Here is a 19,396-nt window from a genome sequence, read left to right on the forward strand (position 1 = left end):
TTCTCACAATTCTACAAATCAGATACGAATGTCCCCATCTCACAGACGAGGGAAAAACTCAAAACGAACTGACTCAGGCTCAAGTGGCTCAGTGGCAGCGCGTGCAGGCAAACCATATCAAAAACTACACCCCTTCGTATATGTACCAAATCTCCTACCACCAATTAACACACAGCGGCGGGGTCAAAACTCAGGGAACTCAATACACTTTTCACCTTTAAGGTCCTCCAGATGCCGCTTCTAGCTGTTTTATAAAATCCCGGCTCACTGGTTTCTAACACTAGAAGAAAAGCCCGATTTTGCTATTGTTTGCACAGCAAGTCTGAAATGTTCACAGTGAGATGACAGAATAAATCTAAGATATAAGCAGAATAACTTTTCCAGTTAGACAGACATAATGGACATTGGGCTATTCTGAAGCATTAAGTAAAGTAATCAAAATAAAATAACGTTGTTTAAGCCTCCTTTTACAAACAGGAAAGTTAAGACTGTAAGTAGGTGCAACAGTGCCACCTATGGGTAAAATGACCTTCCAGGTTACCAGGAAAGATGCAACACAAAAATTGCCTGTAGGATCAGTAACGAGAATCAGATAAATAAAACTTATATAGCACATGCTGCACTTTGATTCGGGGGAAAGGAGGGATATTCAGTATTTAATCTGATATTGCTAATACTCCTGAATATAAACAGAAGATATAGGCTCATGGAAACTCATCTTAGAAGAGGAAAGAATCCAGTTCAGCCACTTCATTTTACAGGAGGGGAAACTGAGACATGGGATCTGTCCTCCTGGCAATCAGCAGCAAAGTTCTCCTATGCCTCATGTCTTGCACTGTAGCAAAAACCAACAGATCTGTACTAGGCCTATATTCATAAAATTCACGTTTGTATTTTTCCAACAGTAGGTTATCTAAGTATCTTGCAAAATACTAAAAGAGCCAGGATATCATACAATTTTGTTGCCATACAAAAACATTTATTTACATAATAAAACAGCATGAGCTTTATTCTCTCTATTAAAAAAGTGACATGTCAAATCAATGTTTTGATATTTTAAACCTGTTAAGAATGTAGAAAAAAATCAAAATTTTCTTTAATCACAAAATAGAGGAGTTTATTCCCTGAAAATGATCAATATGGATTTTACTAAACTTAACGGATCTGGTCAGAATCCCACGAATTTAAATGTCTAAGTGGATGGTTACACGGCAACATAAATTCTGATTTGTAACAATACATATTCTGTGTAAATAATCTTCAAGGTCATCTGATTAAGGCAATTTAACTAGTCCCTGTCTCACTAGAATGATACAGATTTCATTAAAACTTCATACTACACCAAAAAAAAAAATGAATCCTTGTTACTTTAAACCATATTCAAATATATCATACAAATACATATTGAATATGTATCAGAAATAAGCGACACTCTTTAGTATTCAGAGTTGATCCTTCTAAAATATCTGTCATTGTGACAGCACACTTTTATTAAGCACCTCTTGGGTTCTTTGTATACAAGGCATCTACCTCTCACAGTCAGACAAATTAAACGATATTACTCAAATTTCACAAATGAGGAAATGTACTTAAGCCATGAAAATAAAGTACATATTCATCAACAGGAAAGAAAAGAGTAAAGACTTTTCTTACAATATTCACTGACAATCTTTTCTTCCATATTAAAACTACATAAAACCAATTCAGTCTTTGTAAGTATTTCTGTCAAAAAGGGCCACAAGAGAAAAACAAGCAACATCATTAGCAGTGGTTGGACTTTAAGAGCTCACTTCTCTTTTGCACTATAATTATTTTTAATGTTTTGTTTTTAGTGCTTACAGAGCACTAAAATAAAAAAAATAACTTTTTATGTAATTACCTGAGAATTAAAAATTTGTGAAAATGAACAATTTTAATTTCTGCCACTCTGTCTCAACTTCTCAATGGTGTCTCTCCTTTCAAGGCCTCATCAGTCTGAGGTCACTAAACTCGGCCGTTTATGGAGTCACAGGTGTTCGGGTAACCACTTAACGGGAGGCTGATAAGAGGAGCAATTAAGAATGCATTCTGTGCAGCCTGGGTTCCAGCACCGAGCTAGCCACAGCCTGCTGCGTGTAATTGGGACAAGCTGCTCCATCTCTCAATCCCTCAGCTGCAAAAAAGGAGACACTGATACCTACAATCAAACACCTGCTATGAATTAAAACATGAGGAAAACATTTTAGCCTTAGGTAGGTGTCCACTCACAGTGAGTTTGGTCATTATGATGATGAGGATGGCTGTTAACAAATTAAGCTAGACCAAACAGGAGAAATCCCCTTAAAGGAGAAACATTTTAAGTCAATGAGCATTTCTTTTTGGATGAATTGCAGAATATTCTAATGATTTTTTAATAAACCAAATTTTGTCCATTAATTATAGATTTACAGGTTCATGGACAAGTCTCCAGAAAAAGAATTAGAGGCCTCTTACCTCTGTAAACTAAGAAAGTAAATTTTAACAAAAATCACGGAGGAGATTATACCTCATTTGGGAGAGTAAGTGCTTAACATGCATGAGGCACTCAGTTCAGTCCCCATTAACTCCATTTAAAAACATGGTTTTTTAGAAAATGGAAAATTAAAGCAAAAAGATGGAGGAATACAGAATTTTTTAGAGACTCATCTCAGATTTAAGATGGGGAAGAAACCATCCATTTCTCAGAAGAAATCTTGAGGACTATGTAAACTGGATCTGAGATGTCTAGTCCTTTAACATTATTCAAGAATTCATATTACCAAGTCTTAAAATTACCTGATAACGCACAGTGGTGATACTGATCATAACAGCTTCCATCACGGATCGAGCTCCGGCTAGGACTGCTCTGTTCTGACATCTCTGCCCCTCAGGCCTCACCAGGCTGAGAGCACTAAATTCGGTCATTCAAGAGCATCTTTTGTAAGTCCTCCATTTGTGCTTCTGACTCTCCCCTCACCAGCTCCTCTGAGGGAAGCACTGTTATCATCTTTCCCACTCACAGATAAGGCCACTGAGGCACAGAGACTAAACTCGTTCCAGGTCACATTGGCATTAAAGGAATTCTGTATTTCTGCTGTTTGCTTTTGACAAAGGAATCTGAGATATCAATTCAAGGCAGACTGTTAAATAATCAAGTCTGTCAGGTCTTCACCTCAAAGAGCAGATACTATAAATTCCTGATGTAGGATGAGGCTGCCGCCACAAACTGACTCAGCTTGAAATTAATATCCAAGATGAAGCAGCGGATACACGTAAATATTCACGATTGTCAAGTCTGCTCACGGGTCTGGGCCCTTCACTGCCTGAACGGGGGTGAAATCCCCACCCGTGTCTGGGAGAGATGCACGGTGCTTCCCGGGCTCAAACAGGCTTCACGGGCTATTTCCTCCCACAGACTGGCCTCAACGATTAAAAGCTCTCAAGGTTTTTACACCATGCAAAACAAAAAGACATTTCTGCAGATGGAGCACTTTCTTAGGCTTAAATCTTTTTTTGCCTACACTCACCCAGGGGGAAAAAAGAAACATGACTCTGCAAAGTCTCTGACCCTCACCACTCACAGGAGTAGAACAGCCACAGCAGAAGATGGCTCTTCACATTGCAGGATGAGAACAAAATAAAGATGCCCCAACAACAGGCACTCCCAGACACAGCGCTCAGCAGTCTTCTGCAAACTCACGGTTGTGTAGCACCCATCACCTTCTATTTCCAGAACACTTCATCACCCCTAAAGAATCCGCCTATCACTAGCAGTCACTCCCTAATCCCCCTCCAACCAGCCCCTTCCAGCCATCACCTGCTCTCTGCCTCTGCATGTGCCTTTTCTGGGCATTTCAGATCACTGAAATCAACAATATTTGACCGTTTGTGTCTGCTTCCTTTCAATTAACAAGCTGTTATCAAGGCTTGTATATTTTGAAGTGGTATCAGCATCTCTTTCTTTTTTTTTTTTTGAAAACGTTAAAGATTATTAGAAGGTGGTAAGCACTATCAAAAAGAGTAGAGTGCAGCATAAGTGATTGGGTTTCAAAGGGAAAAGTGTGGGTTGAACAGTCAGGGTGGACTTCCAAAAACAGGTGGCCTTTTTCATTTTCCTCTTTTTTTTTTCTTTTTTATTCACTCTTACGTGTGAATAATCTTCCACTACATGGAGATACTACATTCTGTTCATCCATTCAGCAGCTATATATGGACGAGTTCCAGAAAACTGAGTGTAAGAGTTGACTAGCATGGATGGCATTTAAGCAAAGGGCAAAATGTGCTTTCAAAAAAAAAGCCAACAAACAGAGGCACAAGGAAATTCAGTGCGTTTCTGAGCAAAGTGCTTGCTTGCTTCGGCAGGACTACCGTGCAGGACTGTGGCGGATATTGGCAGGAGTCACGGTGTGGGAGAAACATGAGAAGACTCCCCACTGCAAGTAGCTCAGACAATTCTCCTCCCTCATCCTGTATTGTTAGAGCAATGTTTCTAGGTTACTCTTATTTCAAGTAATAGCACTTTAACTGCACATCTGATCATCTCCATCAGACCACCTTTCCTCCAAGCAACAGAAAAGCATTCAATGACCTGAGCAGCTCCAGGACATAATGGTGATGGATTAGGGAGTCCTGCAGCATTCCAGCCTGCAGGCACAAACCCCACATGTGCCCTGGTGATGTCCAGAAAATAAAATGCATGGAAATATCTCACTGTTTTTACACGACATCTGCCCTCAATTTGCCCCAAAATCATGCTCGCAAAGCACTAATCAACCCTCTCAATACAAAAATAAAAAAGCTAAGAAGGCAAATTTAGGCTCTTTCATTGAAAACCAGCAACCATCACTGCCAGTATCTGAGCTGGAATGCTCCTGATTTTGAAAACCACTGCGCAGTTACTTTTCAAGCGTAAAACTCATATATGTATTCCATGTAGATGATATTGCAGTAGGATTTTTCTTTTCAAAATTTCCACTTGCAACATTAGCACAAGAAAGTTTATGTATAGGCTTTAAAAAATCAATTATCCTCCACTTTCTTAATTTTGAACTAATTATTATTTTATAAATGTGGCTATGCTGCGTATTATAAACCGTTTGATTTCTGAAAACAAGACCTTTATGACCTCACTATTTCAGAGAAAACTTTAACGATTCTTTGAGAGGTGGGGCCTGGGGCGCCCACTATCAGCTCTTTAAATACTGACAAGGATGTGCTATGAAGTAATGCAAAGGCTCTAACTCCACATTAGCTCAGAAAGCAAAGAAACTACACCAAAGACTTCCTTAAATATTTTATATATTTCTATTCTTTTGAATATTAAAGTTCTTAAATGATATGATTTTTTTGAAAAAGACAACAGCTGTATTAAATTTCCTCTCACCAAGAAAGCAATCTTTATGAAGTAAAAAACCCCTATGGAAATCGAAATGACAGGACGTTTCTAGCTAAGTGAACATCCAGATCTGAACACAAACCTAAATCCGATCAGATCTCACTCGAAGGAGCTCTACAAAGTCCTGGGCAACCCTGGAAATTAGCTCTTTTTTTCCAAATGTTGGCTGAGCTAAGATCATCACACTAGGCAGGGAAGGAGAGAAGAGGAAAATCCACCTGGCGGCCTCCATCAGTTTTCTTCCAGCCACAAAATGCCTCTAGGTCGGCCCGCTAACAAGTCCCCCAATAAGGAAAGCCGGCATCCACACTGCCCCTGCCATCCCCAAGTAGCCCCGATGCCCATATCCCAGCCTGTGAATGGTCTTCTAATGATCCCCCAGTTGGTGGCACCCACCCCCTCTTCCCCGCTATACAAACACAGAGAGCCACGGCAGCCTTCCCAAATCACAAATTTGATTACATCAACCCCCACTTCAAACCCTTTAGAGGCTCCCTGTTAGAGTTCTAGCCCCACCCCAGACCCTGCTCGCCCATCCTCACCTAAGTACACAGGTCCCCAGTGACCACAGGGGCCCCTGACCTGCTCCTACTTCCCACTTGCTCCAGTCTCATTTTGACTGTTTCCCAAGGAAGCCTTCCCTCCCTCCAACCTCCACAATTTGTTCCTCTCTTCCTAGAACATTCTAGGCTAAGTCAACTTCTGACAATGCTAAGCTCTCAAGAAGCAAATACATTTTGCTTACTAAAGTGGCTACACGCTCTCTCCCCTAGACTCACAGAAGTGCATGTGTAATGTATAAATGAATGACCGGTTGGGTCTCAAAGGGACAGACATACCTGCTCTCGCCCGTCCCGATCCTTCGGTCTGTAGAATATCAGAAGCAAAACCAGAAGTACCTTTCCTGAGGGTCACTTCTGTTGACACCCTTCACTGCCTACTGTGTCAGTTCTAGTAAAACTCAACTTCTTCCAAAGCCCTACATCCCGGACTCTCTCCAGTGTCCTCCCCAGCAGGGGCTCCCTCCACCCTGGACTGCACAGGGCACTCTCCCCGGGTGCCCACGCCAAAAGCCTCCAGGCCTCTGCCCGGGCTGCACCTGCGATCTGAGACACATTCTTGACTCCTTCTCCTGGCTGACTCTTACTCTGTCCTCACAACTGAATGTAGAGCCCATTTCTTCCAGGAATTCCTCTCCGATAATGTCCTTTAGGTCTTGTCTGGTCTCTATCTATAGCAGCAGTACATGGTGACCAACTGGGTGTTTGCCCGCTCCTTTGAGACCACGAACACTTGGGAACCACGTGGGAAGGAGTGAGAGATTACAAGACGGTTGAGGGAAGCAAAAAGCAGAAATCACAGTCCAAGTCCCAAATTCAAGGATACTTTCTCAGAAAAAAGTATAAACTATTTCACACGTGTGCAATTTGGCTACTATTTTTGTGGCTTGGGGACAGCAAGAACTTGGTGTTCTAGTCCAAAACCTAGGTTACATGCAAAGAAATGTATATATTCATATCCAAAGGAAACCAGAGCTGCTCAACAACAGTTTGCAGTTAGAACTGAAAGGAACTTTGATAAAGGCAATCTCTCTCTCTCTCTCTTCTTTCTTTTCTGGCATCATATAATTTTAGAAGTATTTGCGTGACTAACAGACGTCTACAGCCCGTGATTCTGCACTGAAGTGTTTGGGGCTGAGGAAGCCCAGATTAGATTCACTCTGTAAATGCAATCACACCAACACACTGATAGGTGCCGTGTGGTGAAACTGATGTTCCAAAGCAGGCAACCTTATTCGGTAAGAGAACTCTGAATAGAAAGGAAGAAATGCAATGTCCTATACTGAATTTCATTTGCTATATGGGCCATTAACTGATAGTATATCTTGACTAATGAAACCCAAAAATAAATTGTCAATGTCGGTTTTCTTCATCTGACCATTTTATGCTAACTTCGGATATTAAATCCTCACTCCATACGGAAGCTCAGGCCTATGCTGCAGCACAGTTACACCCCGTGGAAGAAAGCCGACCAAGGGAGAATTGGAGAGTTTCCCTTTAGAAGCTGCGAAGTGTGGTTTTACACCTGTATATCATTTGCAACCACATCATCGACAATGGAGTTAGACGTTACCTCTGTGGGGCGAAAAGCACTGCATGCTTCAGAACCATCAAAGAACGCTGAGCTTTGTGAAACAGTCCTGAGGCACTTAAATCATACTTTTTCTGAAAGGCTCCAAATCTGACCCACTTCACCATTCCAGGTATAACAGGGAAGTACTGGAAACAGTAGAGAGAACATGCCCTTGAAGTCTGACAAGGCTCTGCTTGAATCCTGCTACAGTATTTATCAACCGCTAAAAAAACCAATTCCTTAACCCCTCTGAGAAGGCTTCCCAATCCCCAAAAGGGGGCTGTCAGCGCCCACCTGGGAGTCATGGATGTGAATGAAACACGCAAGTAGGGCGGCCGACTGCTACCTGACACGGGGCCTGGCTAGTTTCGATCCGCTGCCCTTCTGCCCCTTTAAACTTGCACTGATCCCCCTGGTAAGGATCAAGTCCCCGGAACAGACTGCCCGTATCTTCTGTGTATCCCTGGATACATGACTTACACTTAGGAGGCCAGAAAAACAACTGCCTCCTCCCAAGTCACTAACAATATTCTTAAGATTCTGGGTATTTTTAACTCTATTTTTCAGGGAGACTATTCCAGAACTTTCCAAGCACCATTCTCCAGGTTGGCTCCCCTCCCAGTGCCCATCCTTCTTACCTCAGATCCTCTGTCTGACTGCCTCCTGTTCATGGGAAAGCGAGTCCGGTAGGGTGGGGACTCCCTAGGCCTCCCTCCCTCCCTCACAGGTGACTGTGAATACCTTCTCCCCACTCCAACTCCAGCTTCTGAGGATTCTAACCTTCCGTATCCTGCAGCCTCTGCACCTTCCTAAGACGCACACGTGGCCAAGACTCTCCCTTTGGATTTCTTTCTGGCTGGCCCTGCTGACCCCCAGGCCCCTTAAGGATAAATGGGATTGCTCTGAAAATGATAAACGCCGCTGGCTGACACACCAAAGCTGCATGGTCTGGGCTTACCTCCAACCGAGGCACAGCCCTCCCCTCCCTCAGCCTCAGTCTGCAGCTCTCGAGATGATCTAATTCACATGCAAGGCTGTGAACACCAGCTAAGAATGACGACTCCCAACTTGTATCTCTAGTCCAGCTCCTTCACCTGAGCCCCAGTCTCATAGAGCCGAGTGCCTCTTTGAAGTCCTAACTTGGATGAAAAATGGCATCTTAAAAATGCCTCATGTCCACCATTTACTCTGGAATTCGATTCCTGGCAGGTACCTCCCAGACTCCCCATTTTAGTAACAGCCTCAGCACCCACCTAGTTGTCTCAGCTCACATTCAATTTCCACTGTTCCCTCCCCCCGGCCCTGCCCTGGAATCAGTCCTGTTATTTTCGCCAATAAGCTGATCTCAAGTGTGGTTTTGCAGGGACCATGGCCGGAAACACACAAGCTCACAGCATGGTTCACTAACAGTCCGCCGTAGGGTGCTCCCTGGAGGGGGAGGCATCTCCTGCCGCTGGTCACCTCAGAAGGCACTGGATTCTCACACAGGAGGCCCAGGAGAAGGGACTCAAGATTTTCCCGTGGTCTGAGCTTTGAAGGGCCCGAGGTCTGGGGGAGCTCCTAATTAGCAGACACACTTGCCAGTGAGCAGATGAGGATGGGGGAACCCACGCAAGGCTGTTATCACTCCAACTCCTGGGCTCTCGGGAGCCACGGGAAAGACCTGTGTCCAGTGTACAGCCCAGCCATCACAGATACCAGCCTGCATTTGCCAACCCGCACAGCCTAGACTCCATCTACTTGCGACATTTACTTCTGTTCTGTTCCCCACCCAGAATGTGATGGACTCATTCAGATATTCTGGCCTGTCTCAAGCTAGACAGATTCAGTGAAAAATGAAGTGTCCACATTTGGACCAGAGCATGAAAGGAGAAACAAGGCCTCATGGTCAGCATGATGGTGGTGGCCAAACCCTTCCACCGGGTGAGATGAACCATGGTGAGGGTGAGAATCCAGCGTCCTAGGTCGGCCAAATCATCTTCCTTCACGGTTGTCTGGGGTGTTGGAGACTGACTACCACAAACTAACGACACGGCTGTCAGTGGTGGATGTCAGCTGCAACAGAAACGGATTCAACTCTTTACTGCCAACATGGGTTAAAAGTAAAGGCCGGGGCAGGGAGGTCTGCACGGCTGCTGAGGCAAACCACAGACCCAGCTCTGAATGCCCACTGGCTGGAGCAGAGAGGAAGCTACGGCCCTTTTAGCTGTCCCTGTGTCCAACAGATCCAGGTGAGCCAGCTACTTAGGAGAAGGTCATGTTGTCCTGATACCCAGAAAAACCAGCCTCGTAAAGGGAACAAATAGTGTCATGGATTTTAGACCCAATTCTGCCCCTTTATGAAGGCAAAGTAAAGTAAATGGCACGGGGAAGTTGAATGCAAAAAAAAAAAATTAAAGAACCAAACGGTGACCGCTTCCTCCAACAGCGTCCCCTGCAGCTGTCACCCCCGAGCCGGCCACTTCCTCACCAGTGACCGCCGGCCAGGAAGCGCCGTCACGCACGTCACACAGCGACAGCCAGGAACCGCGTGCCGAGCACGTTTGTGTAAAAGCAGGAATCGAGCAAAATGCTGCAGAGTTTGACCTTACAAGTTTAAATACTCCATGAAAAGAATCCCTGAGCAGCCGACTAAATCAATTCGCATCTTACTTCTTCAAAACAATCAAACAAATTTAATAAGGGCGCATTTGTCACCAAATAAAAGGAGGACCAAACAGGTCCCTCAAAGCAAGGATTTTAACAGGTATCTAACACCAGTGGGTAATGTGCTAACAAAGCAAATATTCCAAAACATTAGAAAATACAAAATGACTAGGATAATACATGGATCAAGACAGATATTAAGATTTTGCTTTTTAAAGCGATGGAGACAGTATGGAGGGCAATCTGGCTATTTCCAATGCAGGGTGTGCACAGCCCACATTTTCAGATGCAACAACATGCTCACTGGGCAGTACAAATGAAAAAGGAATAAAGAAAAAGGAAAAGAGGAACAAGAGAAAATTAGAAACACACAAGAACAAAAATGATTTTGACAGCATGTACAAGAATTTACGTGAGTGTGTGAGGCCAGGGACGAGGGGATGGTGAGACCCACCATCACCCCCTGCTCCAGGGAAAGCAGGGACCTAAGGGGAGCGGCGCTGCCGGGGGACCCCAACGTGGTCAGCGCCCCTAACCAAAATTCCACCTACAAGCTTCAAGGCAGCTTTTGAGCTACAAATTGTGGTCGCATTTCAGTCTGGACCGTTTTACTCACTTCCACCAAGAGTAGCAGGAGAGAATTAGGCTCTGCTCCTGTACCAAAGAATTGTTTAAATAATTAATGACTGTGGAATACTAAAAGCAACAATGGGGTAAAAGTGACTGGAGGAGAATGTGCTTGACCCGAGCTCACTGGCCGCGTTATCTCACTGACGTTCAGAAGCTGGCTGAGCCCTTATGGTACCAGAACAGACAGACCCAAAAGGAGGGAGGTTTAATGCGCTGCTGTATTTCGATACTGGGAGCCATGCCTGGTACACGAGGTTCTGGGTAAACAATGGGGACAGTGTCAACCACTGTGGGCTAATTACACATCCGGATACTCCGCCAAGTCCCAAGGGCAGACTTCAAAAGACAAAAACAATCTGGCATTCTCTGGTGGGGCTGCAGACTCAGAGACAAGCATTTGTTGAGCAAAAATATCACCAGTGCCTCCTATGACAAAAGAGGAGGCACTGGCGTGGGGGCTGGGGCAGGGCTCCAGGCTTCCACTGCTCACTCACCAGTCTGTCCAGGGGGAGAAGTGGTCCCTGATTATGTTGCACTGATGCACCTACCTTGACTAATGCCTGGGGCCTCAGCAGGTGTTGACAGGAGAGGTGAACGGAGCCAGACTTGGTGTAGCACGGTGCTGGCAGCTATGCCCTCAGCAGTGCCCAGGCTCCTATACATGCCAGCTCATCTTAAGAAGCAGATGGGGAGTGCGGGCATGTAGATCACAGGGCCCTGAGAGGACAAGTACAGATCATGGCTACAGCATGCCTCTCCCCTTCCTTAAGTCATAGAGGTATGTCTGGGAAGAACAGAAAATTCATCCAGAGCCCGCTACATTATCTCTCGCAGGTGGGACTCGTGTCCCCTGTGCTTCTCACTCACAGGGCTGGTCTAGACATTCTTTTTATCAATTCTCTAGCATCTTCTCCTCCAACTTACCAACAACCAGAGAGTAGGATCTGATCTTAGCTAAGTTCAAGAGTCACAGAGCACTTCCTTCACAGCGGGCCCAGAAACATGTGCCAGGTTCTCCGACCGTCACCTGTGGGACCACCATGAGCCCTCTCCAGACTCAAGGACAGAGGCCGTAGGCCGGGGGAACACAGCTTCCCTCACTCTCCCCAGCAAAGGTTTCCACGTCTCGGAAAAGGCATCTCACCCTCTTCTGCCTGAGGGACAGCACAACAGATACACCGGGAAACAGAGCTGAAGTTGGGGGGGTAGGCAGCCCAGAAGAGCTCGTCTGTACTTCCGAGGCAATGTGGGGCCGTTGACTTAATCACAGGGAAAAAGTGAGAATGAACATTTCCCTGCTCTGTCCCATACACCGTGATACGCCTTTCCCTGCATAAGGAGTTCATTCGGAAGTCCCCGGCGGTGTTTCTGATGTCCTAACTTGGCATGGAGGCTGTCGGGCAAGAAGAGAGGGCCTGAGCAGAATAGGTGCTGGGCCTGGGAGGCAGGAGACACCGGCTCCAGCCCCAGCTCAACCAGCTCCTCGTTCCGCCTCTCGGGGTTCAGCATCTCATCTATAAGCAAAGGGATGAGACTGTCCCAGGACAGGCTGCCCAACAGAAATGAAATGAGAGCCATGTAAATAACGTTTCCCATTTGCCACGTTTAAAATGGTAAACAAAGAAACAAACCAACAAACAAAAAACAAATACTAGAAACTGATTTTAAGAACAGATCTTACTTAATCTACTGTATGTAAAATACTATCATTTTGACATGTAAGCAATATAGGAAGTAAAGAGATAGTTTATATACTTTTACTAGACAAGCCTCAGTGTCTGATATGCATTTGACCTAGAGCACATCTCAGCTCAGTCCAGCCTCCTCCCCAGTGCTCCTAGCATCAGTGGCTTTGGCTACTTTATTGCACAGCAACCCCAGGGGTCCCACCATGGTCATGGCTGTAAAGCGGGAGTAAGTGTCCACACTAACCCTAAAAGGATCTCTCTGAAACAAAGGCGGATTCACTTTGAAATGTCTGTAAACCGGCGGGCTGCATCTCCATCCCCCCTTGGCTACAAGACAGACTTCTTCCTTGCTGATCCCTTTCTGGATGTAGGGAAACAATCCGGCACAAAGCCAGGGTGGACTGGCCTCCAGGTAAACTTACCTGCTGTCTGTGTCCAGTCCCATGAAGTCCTCCTTCTCAAACGGGATGCAGGGGAGGGGGATCTTGTCCCCAGAATTCTTGGGGCCACCATCCAGCCACTTGGAATTGAGCAAGATGAAGAGTGACTCAGTGAAGTCCTCGATCCTCTTCTCCACCACCCTGCAGTCCTCTAAATTTGAAGGCAACGTCGGTGCGCGGCTGCTCGACTTCCTCCACATGCAGTACAAAGACAAAGAGCTGAGAGTCATTATCGAGGTGCCATACAGCTCCTCTGCACGTGGAGCTTCTCCAAGGCCTTGGCAGAGAGACAGTCGGTAATGGTGACAAGGCCCACGACCTTGCAGTGTTTCTGGAAGACGCTCCACCCATTCTCGGGCACATAGCGGTGCCTGTAGTGGATACAGAGTGTCCACTGGGAGCCACATGGGCTGATATGGCTCACCGAGGTGAGTAGCTGATAGATGCAAAAGAAATTCTCCTCTGAGATGATCTCCATGGTTTGGACTACAACGGGAAGAGTCTGGTGGTCCTCAGCACACTGCACGTAGTCAGGGATGCTCATGTTGCAGGCCCTGCCGAGACAGGAGAGGAGATCGAGGTACATACTCTGCTGTGTGCTATGGGCCCATCTGGGTTGCGGTGACCTGGTGTGTACCAGATAGAAGGCAAGGGAAGCCAAAGCAAATCCGGGGGTACAGTTTGTCCTCATAGTCTGCACATGGCTACTGTAGCTCGGATCACATTACCCAGCTTTTGGTCTAGGCTTCCTGCCTCTGCAGAGAAAGGTCATTTCTTATTTTCTATTTCCAAGCACCTAGCAAGGCCCTGATGCAAAGTCACTGCTCAAAAATGCTGAATAAAGAAATGAACAAAGGAAATGCTTCCCCAACCCCCTTCAGCAGAATATAAAGAGAAGGACCACAGTAGGATCAAAAGATCTGGATTCCTATTCAATTTATTTGAACCCCTTAGCTTCATAGTAATGGATAAGAAAACTTGCCTTGGGGTAGAGGGTACTGTTCATTGGTGGAGCACATGCTTAGCATGTACGAGGTCCTGGGTTCAAACCCCAGTACCTCATTTTAAAAAATCAAACAAATAAATACACCTAATTTCCCTCCTGAAAAAGTATTTTTTAATTCAAAAGTCAAAAAACACCTTGCAATTGACACAACATTGTAAACTTGACTATACATCAATTAAAAAAAATCCATGCCTTGCAAGAATATATCTGGATTACGGGTGTTTGCAAATGTAAAATGCCTAGGGTACCACCTGCATAAAAAGTGGTGACTGTACAATTGTACTATCCCCCCTTTATGAGCTATTCTTCCTTTGGGGGAGTTATAACCTCTCAGAGCTAATTTTCTCAGTTTAAAAAATATAAATATTTCCTGGTTCTCAGTACTGCTGAAGAATCAGATAACCCTAAGAAAGCATCTGACCCACAGAATTTACTCAATAAATGTTTCTTGAATGAATGAATAAACAAGCAAAGTGAATGCTGCTCCCTGCCAAAGACCATCATAATGATACTTCCTGGGAATCCCAAGCCCACGTTCACCAGACTCTGCACAAACAATGTGGGTGACCTGGGAAGGCCTGTGTGCTTCTCTAAGCCCCAATTTAATCGTGGATAGAAATGAGGGCAATAACACAAACCTCAAATTGTTAGTGAGTCAGTAATGAATTGTACCCCAATATTGCAAGATGGAACCATTAAGGAAAACTGGGAAAAGAGTCCATAGGCTCTCTCCATATTATCTCTTACTACCACATGGGAATCTACATTACATCTCAAAATAAAAAGTCTAATTTTTTAAAGAGGTTTTCGAGGTTAGGTGAGCTCACTGTCTCAAATAAGGAACACACAGTACAAATAGGACAATGCCCAGCCCATGAGATACACTCAGTTAACATTCCCACTGAGCCCACTAGTCCCTCCAACTTCTAATGGTGTCCACTTCCAAGAGCCCATGTGACCATCCTTGTTCTAATTTTCTATTTGTAATTTTTTTCTTTTCATTAAATAGAAACACCCAATTCCATAGAATTCTTACCAGATATCATGATGGCAGCCCTTCAAAACCTGACCACAGAGATCATGATGGCAGCCCTTCTTGGTGAAACAATAAAATGAATAGCCATTTTCACAAGACCTCTGAGTAAATCTACAAGGGAACTTCATCCTGGACTGAGGAAGAGGACTGGGGAGGAGGGGGCATTCAGGGGCACAGAGAATCATGGGCCACCTGTCCCACGATGGACTTTAGACTCACCCTCACCCTTCAGGAACTACTAAATACACACAGACAGAGTGCTATGGACAAGATTTTTTTTTTTTAAACAAATCCCTGAATCCCTAGCAGGTCTTGTTTCTACCCATACACAAATGGCTTATTTGCATAATGTTTCACAAAAGCCTTAAAATATTATCACCCCAACTTGACACATCAAGAAACTGAGGTAGAGTAGTTTATCACATTCTACAAGATTAGAGAGAGGCCACGTCAGACACCGTATTTAAATCCAAGCCCCTGCTCCAGTGCTCACACTAGAAAGTGTGACATACTGCCCCTTTCCTGCCCTCTCCCTGCAATCAATCTCTGAAGAGTCTTTTCTGTGTCACCTGGAATCACAATCACATTCATTTTCCACAAAGAGCTATGTCACTCCTTGGAGGACTTTTCAAAATCTAAAGGGTTGGTTTGAGAGGAGAGATTTGCATTTTCTGTTTCTCAAAGGAAACATGGCTTTAAAAGAAACTGAAAAGTAGTTATCTAGTCTAAGCCCTCATTGTGCAGAGAAAGAACCGGAGGCTCAGAAGAGATGAGGAAAGGGCCTTATTAACAAATATTGCCTCAGCGCAGCACCAAGCCAGACCTGGCACTTCTAGGGGAGGATCTGGAAGGCCCAGGAGAATGAGTGTTAGAAAACAGAAAGAGAAGAAGCATACAAGGCCCCGTCTCTTCACCACCATAACATGAATTTCCACCAAATTACCCAGAATGGGTGCAGCCAATATTAAATTTGTCAAAAGAGGTTATAGAATTCTCAACCATAGTGGAAATTCCAACATTTACTGTGCTTTTTTCCCAGTTCAAGCATCAATTCAGTGGGCACTCTGTACCAGGGACTACACGAGGCCTGGGGTTCTCCCAAATACAGATCTCTATTACCACGTGTGCAAACCACATTAAGGCCACCAGAAGAAAAGCGCCCACAGATAAGATGGAATTACTGAAACTGAAAGCAGCAAAAGAGCATATATTACTAGGAAAAACGGTGCTCCTAGTAATGGACTCATGGACATAGAAAGCAAACTGTGTTTAGCAGGCAGGAAAGGGGGGATTAACAGATACAAATTAGTAAATATAAAATAAATGACAAGGACCTGCTACATAACACAGGGAACTATATTCAATTTCTTGTAGTGATTTATACTAAAAACAATCTAAAACATATATATATACATATGCATATGTTTATAACTGAATCTCTGCTGTACACTTGAAACTAACATTGTAAATTGAATACACTTAAATAAAAAATAATTTTAAAAAATAAGTAAAAATAAATGCAACGCCATTAAGAAAAAATAAAAGAACTCTCTAATCCCCTTAACTGTAGGTGGTCGAGAAATCTAGCTGCAAACACCAAGTCCACTGGATCACTCCAGCACTGGCTGTCACTCTTTCTGACCATCAGAGAGTCACTTGCTTCACTGAGGTTACTTTTCTCTTCTGTGAAAGGCTACAGTTGCAACTAACGATATATAGAATCTCATCATTCACAAGCCCAAAAAGTAGTGAGGACTTCACATGGGCCAGGCTCTGGTCAGATGAAAAGATAGGGTCCCAGATATATTCATGGGTAGAAGAAGTTTATGCCATAAAGGTATAAATTCTTCCTGTTTTGATAGACAGATTCATTTCAATTCTGGTTAGAATTCCTACCCGATTTTTCTTGGAATATAACAAGTTAATTTATGGTCAGGAATAGCCAAGAAATTTCTTTAGAACCACCACTTGGGAGGGGTGGATAGGTCATTCATTTCCACTGCTCTTTCTGAAGTGATGAAAACGTTCTGGAATAATAATGCATGCACCACTGTGAATATGCAAAAAGCTGCTGAATTGTACCATTTAAATGGATGGAATTCATGGTGTGTGAACTATATCACAATAAAACTGTCCTATGAAAATTATTTCTTGACAATTATTTTTCAGTTTATACACTAGTCTGTCCCACAATTTAAGAAAAACAAAAAACCTAAACAAGCCAAACTATGCCAGGAGCACTTTAGGGCTGCAATATGCCTGGGTCTCCAAGGCCTCTGGTGGTGCTGTTCCTGTTAACACACACTAGCTGGGCTGGGCTAGTTAGGGACTGTAACTATCTTTTGAAAATCGAGGATCACTCCTTTCACCCTGGGAGAGGGAAGGAAGGAGGATGTCACAGCCTCATGCCTTCAGCACATTTTTAACAGAACCAAGCCCTGCTTTCACCACTGCAATCCCTCTCACTATAAAAACACGTGACATCAACAAGCACCGCCATCATAACACCTGAAAGTGTTCAAGGTACTTACCTGAGGCAGAAACATGGAGGGGGGAGACAGAACCTCGCTTAGCAGTGACGCTCCCTTATCCCGACTCCACCAGGAGAAGCTGGGCGTTAGAGCCGGAGGCTTTCAGCCCAGGTAGCAGCGCCCACGCCACAGAGCTGGTCCTCAGGGAGCGGGAAAGGGAGAGCAGGGCAGCCCCGGGGTCGCGGGGCAGGGAAAGCGGGGAGGGGGACGCGGGCTGCAGCCTCGCTCGGAGGACAGCCCCAGCCACAGTCCCAGGCGCCCGCCCCCGTCCGGGTCCGCAGACCCCGCCCGCCCGGGACACAGCCCGCCCAGGGGCGGGGACGGGCCGCCGGACGAGAAGAGCAAGCCCGGGAGGAGAGGACTAGCGGGAGGGAGAGGGGAAGGGGACGCCAGCCGCGGACTGAGGGGATCCCGGCTGGGTGAGAGATGGCAGGTGCACACCAGGCCCTGGACACTGTGGCCGGGACGCCGGGGCAGGTGGCGCTGGCAGAGGGGTCTGGCCTGAGCAATTCATCTGAACACGGGCTGACTAGCGCCCTTGGGGTCTGTGACAGGCGGACCGCCCTCCCGCAGCCGCCTGACCCCTTTCCCAGGAGCCCCCCACCTTGCACTTCCACAGTCAGAGGCCCCGACCCCAGGCAGGAACCAAAGGCCTACCGGGCGACGTAGTTGAGAAGCCTTTGGGCCCGATCCCCGGCTCGGATATGGAGCTCCCAACCAGCGGACCACTTGGCACTGACTGCGCATGCGCAGGAGGGCCAGCGATCCTCTCTGGGTTCTGTGAGAGAAGGTGGGACAGCGAGGGAGGGAGAAGATGGGAGCGGGTGGAGAGGACGGGAAAATTGGAGGGATACAGATGGACAGGATGAGCAGAGAGAAGGAAGGGATCTGGAGAAGGGAGGGTCTTAGAGGAGTTGGAGAAAAAAAGCTTTACCTCTGGGGCACCCCTAGGCGGCAGACCTGCCTCTGTACCCTTCTGTTACCCTTCAAGCCCCGCAGCTCAATTTTACCACCGTGATCCAACCCTCCGTCCGATGCTTCTGCAGAAACCCTAGGGAGATCACACCCGTTGCCCCCACGCGGAGCTGGGTTTTCTGTTGCTCTGAGAACCAAGCACCCGCAGGTGTTGTCGCTCAGAACTACCTTGGGAAGAGCACATATTCCCCTTTTACACGCTGGGAAACAGGCAGGCAGGATCTCTGCCTTAGCTCAACTGTCCCAGGTGTTGGGCTGGCGGGGAGCGGGATGGTACAAGATCAGAGCCCCAGACAGAGCAGACTGCCTGAGTGTTGGTGCATAGTCCCCATCCCTCCTGGGTAAACCATACCCCACCCTAGTGGAAACATCAAGGGCTCACAGTAGTTCCCTGGGTGTGGGAGAGCTGTCCTCATGTGAAGGAAAAGTCCAGCTGGGCTAACAAGCTAAGTCACAAATCTAAGTGTGATAAGTGTCAGTTTACTGATCTAAATTCTGCTGGGCTATCTCGTAAATCTGAAGTTTAGTGTCAGTTTATTGGCCTAACAACCTAACTCGTAATTCCAAGCTCAACAAGTGTCAGTAATGTGATCTGTTACAAATTGATAAGCTCCAGTGTACTTATTCCTTGCTTTTTGTTCTTTGAGCCTTATTGGCTAATCCCCCCTTACTTGTAACTAAGCCTTTAAAACCTCATGTGCACGTCTTGGAGGTACTCAAAACTTCGGAGCCGAAGCCCCTCTGAGCCCACCGGCATAATAATTCTGAGTACTCCAACACTCCGATTGGTGCTTTTGTCTTGGCTGGCCTGTTTCCATAACACTCAGCTCCAGTGCCCAGCTTTCTAGGTAGATAGGAGTGTTACCAAGTCGAAATTAATTCTCCTCAGTGCAGGACAGGCCAATAAGTTGGGAGACCA

At 45.6% G+C, this 19,396-nt stretch overlaps 1 protein-coding gene across 1 annotated transcript in view; it reads right to left on the reverse strand.

The window, feature by feature from the left end:
• LOC140693566 (uncharacterized) overlaps positions 1-19,396 on the reverse strand; it is a 115,325-nt gene that overhangs the window by 35,658 nt on the left and 60,271 nt on the right. The window contains exon 5 of the mRNA XM_072957354.1: positions 12,912-13,483. Coding sequence (XP_072813455.1) covers positions 13,159-13,483 — 325 coding nt within the window. The 3' untranslated portion in view covers positions 12,912-13,158. The remainder of the gene's footprint in view (positions 1-12,911; positions 13,484-19,396) is intronic.

The sequence above is a fragment of the Vicugna pacos genome, unplaced genomic scaffold (genome assembly GCF_048564905.1).
Source record: "Vicugna pacos unplaced genomic scaffold, VicPac4 scaffold_19, whole genome shotgun sequence".
Taxonomy (NCBI): domain Eukaryota; kingdom Metazoa; phylum Chordata; class Mammalia; order Artiodactyla; family Camelidae; genus Vicugna; species Vicugna pacos.